Consider the following 3,094-nt stretch of genomic DNA (forward strand, 5'->3'; position numbering starts at 1 on the left):
TCATGTTTTCCAGGCAGCTGGAGCAGGAATGGTGAGGCGGGTTACTTGCAGGCAGAAAACAAACAGATGCCAAATTGAGAATGGAATGAAAGACACACAAGTGCATGTGTGTGTGTGTGTGTGTGTGACAATTCTTTCTCTGTGCTATTACTGTTTTCCTGTGTGGCAAATGTTATACGATTTTAGAGACCTTTCCCCTCACAGCATCATTTCAGTGTTTGTGACTAATGCACCAGCAATTTAGGCAGCAATTATCTGCTCATTGTACCTCTGCAAGGTCCGTTAAAGTCTCAGCTATAAAAATGGTGAATGCCAGTCGTCTGTGAAAGCAGCTTCAATTTGATATGAGTTTGACACTTGTTGTGTCTTTACCTTTTGTAATTGTGGTTTAAGATAGTTGAAATAGAAGCATAGCTGGTACATCGGCTGCAAGTTACATAATGTGACAAAGGGACAGGTCTCCAAAATCATGACTATTATTATGACTAAATATGGAAAAACTGCCTTTGGAAAAATAGTGTGTGCCACTGACTGATTTAACAACACTGTAAACTACAGCCTCAAAACCTGTAACAGATAAAGCAAAGAACAAACAAAAGCATTACAAACTACTGTACCATATTATTCATTTATCCACCTAATGTACTGTATATGTACCAGTGTCACTGTTGTGTCATAGTAATGATTAGAATCTTTTATTTATGTAACACATTGAAAAACAAAGTTACATAGTGCGTCACAGTTAAAAAGACCTCCTACCACAGACTCCATTTAGAGAAAGTCAGTGAGTTTGATTTCAACAAGGAGGCTGTTTTTAGAGTTTGGGTGCCCTGACCGTAAATAAACAATCACCTTGAGTTAAATTAAGTGGGGAATCAGGGGATCCTGATCCCCGGGATTGTGGAGCAGGATCAAAGATTGAGTGCAAAAGTGTCTACAAAACTAAGAATAAATTGCTTTTACAAAGAGGAATTAAGCCCATGTGGGTTAACGGTTGGGTACGCGATTGTAATCCAATACAAGTCGTTTTGTCAAATTCAGTGATCTCCTCTGGCTCTGCTAGCTGTCTATTCTGTGTGTGAGCTCAAAAAAGATCCGATGTTTTACATTAAATCAATCATTTAGTGATTATGTAATATATTGATATTACACTAAATGAAACTGAATTAAAAATAAAGTATCATGACATTAACCAGTGTTGTGGTGTTTTCTGTGTGCTGACAGGGTGTCTGGAGGTGAGCTGTTTGACCGCATCGTAGAGAAAGGCTTCTACACCGAGATGGATGCCAGTCGGCTCATTCGACAGGTTTTAGATGCAGTCAACTACCTGCACTCTATGGGCATTGTGCACAGAGACCTAAAGGTTCAACCAAAGTTAATATTCATAGTCTTAACATAGTTCCTCACAAAATCCATTGCATTTGTTGTTGAAAATGTTTTGCCACTCTTCAGTCTTAGTGAGAGGGGAAATCCCTGCTATTTAACCTGTGTGAGTGACATTACTTGAGTGTTTAGGTGAGGATCACTTACATGGGTTAAATGACAGGGATTTTCCTTCTTGGGTAAAACTGTTGAACCGACCTCTTGGATTAGACGTAAAACTTCCCCCAACTCTTTATTTAATCTAGACAGACAGACAAACAAAGGCACACTTATTTATTTGTTTGACTATTTCCTTTTATCTCCAGCCCGAGAATCTTTTGTACTTCAGCCCCCATGATGAATCAAAGATCATGATCAGCGACTTTGGCTTGTCAAAGATGGAGGGAACAGGTGATGTCATGGCCACCGCCTGTGGGACTCCAGGATACGTGGGTGAGGATGCCCTCTAAGCTCTGGTGGAAATTTATTTTGAGATAATTAGATGCACTAGTTGGCTAAACATGATCTAATCTAATCTGCCAGTAGCCACAGGTTGACCTTAACCATCTGCTGCAGGCAACCCACCAAACATTCACATTCTTCTCCAGCCTCTGTGTCATGATGAATGGTCATAATCTGTTTGCATTGTTTCACTTGATGAATATTAGTTTTTTAGTTAAAAAAATTTCATTGTTTCAGCTCCTGAGGTTTTAGCTCAGAAGCCCTACAGTAAAGCTGTGGACTGCTGGTCTATTGGGGTCATCGCTTATATTCTGTAAGTGCTCACTTTTAAATATAAAAAAAATGTCTTTGTATTTGAGTTATTTAAACAGGAAGCTTTCATTCAGATCAGAAACCACCAGGAAAACCTCATTTAGATTAAAAACCGCTTTATCAGGAGTGTCTTAACCAACAAAGGTAGTCACAGACAAATAGCATAAAGGGGACAACAAGATTAGAATTGAAAAGTAGATAAGAGTGCAGCCATGTCTAGCTGCTCTATGAGGCAGCACTTAGGCACAGCAGTACTCTGACCTAAATCCTAACATTAGCATGCTAGCATTCTCATGCTAGCATTCTCACAATAACGATGCTAACATGTTTGTGCTTAGCAATGGCTGCCATGTTGAACATATTACGCCGTGTCTCAAAGCCATGCTACACGCTGATTGAAAGCAGGTTTTTAGTGTGTTCTCACCTTCTTTTACACAGCCCATGGTTCACACTAGTATAATAACTTAGGAAAAACAGCTTGATGTCTATTTGTGAATTTTAGATGGCAGTGATGTTAACAAAGTCAGTTTGATTGTCAACGTAATTTCCTGTTAGAATAAAAGGCATGTCTGATATTTTTGTATATTAACTGTTAAAACACTTTGATGTATAGCCTGCTACGTAGTATTTACTGTATAGAATTATTATGTAGTATGGTTTTGGAACAGAGCATTCGTTTAGTATGTTAACATTAGCTAATTAGCACTAAACACAAGGTAACGTTACAGCTGAGGCTGATAGGAATGTCATTAGGTTTGGATGTGTTTTTTAGTATTGGACGAATTTGAACTGATGATGGTACTAGATGAAAATTTCATAGCAAACTATCCAACAGTGACTGAGACATTTCACAAAAAAAACCCTAAAATGTTGATGCTGCATGAAAAGTCAAACAATCACCAAATTCAGTAGGATTCATCCTCTGGGGACCAAAATTGTGAATCTTCTGGTTGTTGTT

The 3,094-nt window shown here is 38.5% G+C and overlaps 1 protein-coding gene across 5 annotated transcripts in view; it reads left to right on the forward strand.

Moving 5' to 3' along the window:
• Positions 1-3,094, forward strand: part of camk1db (calcium/calmodulin-dependent protein kinase 1Db) — a 24,460-nt gene that overhangs the window by 14,165 nt on the left and 7,201 nt on the right. For 4 of the 5 annotated variants that reach the window (XM_046038444.1, XM_046038441.1, XM_046038443.1 and 1 more), the window contains exons 4-6: positions 1,225-1,363; positions 1,689-1,815; positions 2,062-2,137. In XM_046038444.1, the coding sequence (XP_045894400.1) occupies positions 1,225-1,363; positions 1,689-1,815; positions 2,062-2,137 (342 nt within the window). The remainder of the gene's footprint in view (positions 1-1,224; positions 1,364-1,688; positions 1,816-2,061; positions 2,138-3,094) is intronic. The other variant, XM_046038442.1, reaches the window with a different exon arrangement.

Source organism: Micropterus dolomieu, linkage group LG22 (genome assembly GCF_021292245.1).
Source record: "Micropterus dolomieu isolate WLL.071019.BEF.003 ecotype Adirondacks linkage group LG22, ASM2129224v1, whole genome shotgun sequence".
Classification (NCBI taxonomy): Eukaryota; Metazoa; Chordata; class Actinopteri; order Centrarchiformes; family Centrarchidae; genus Micropterus; species Micropterus dolomieu.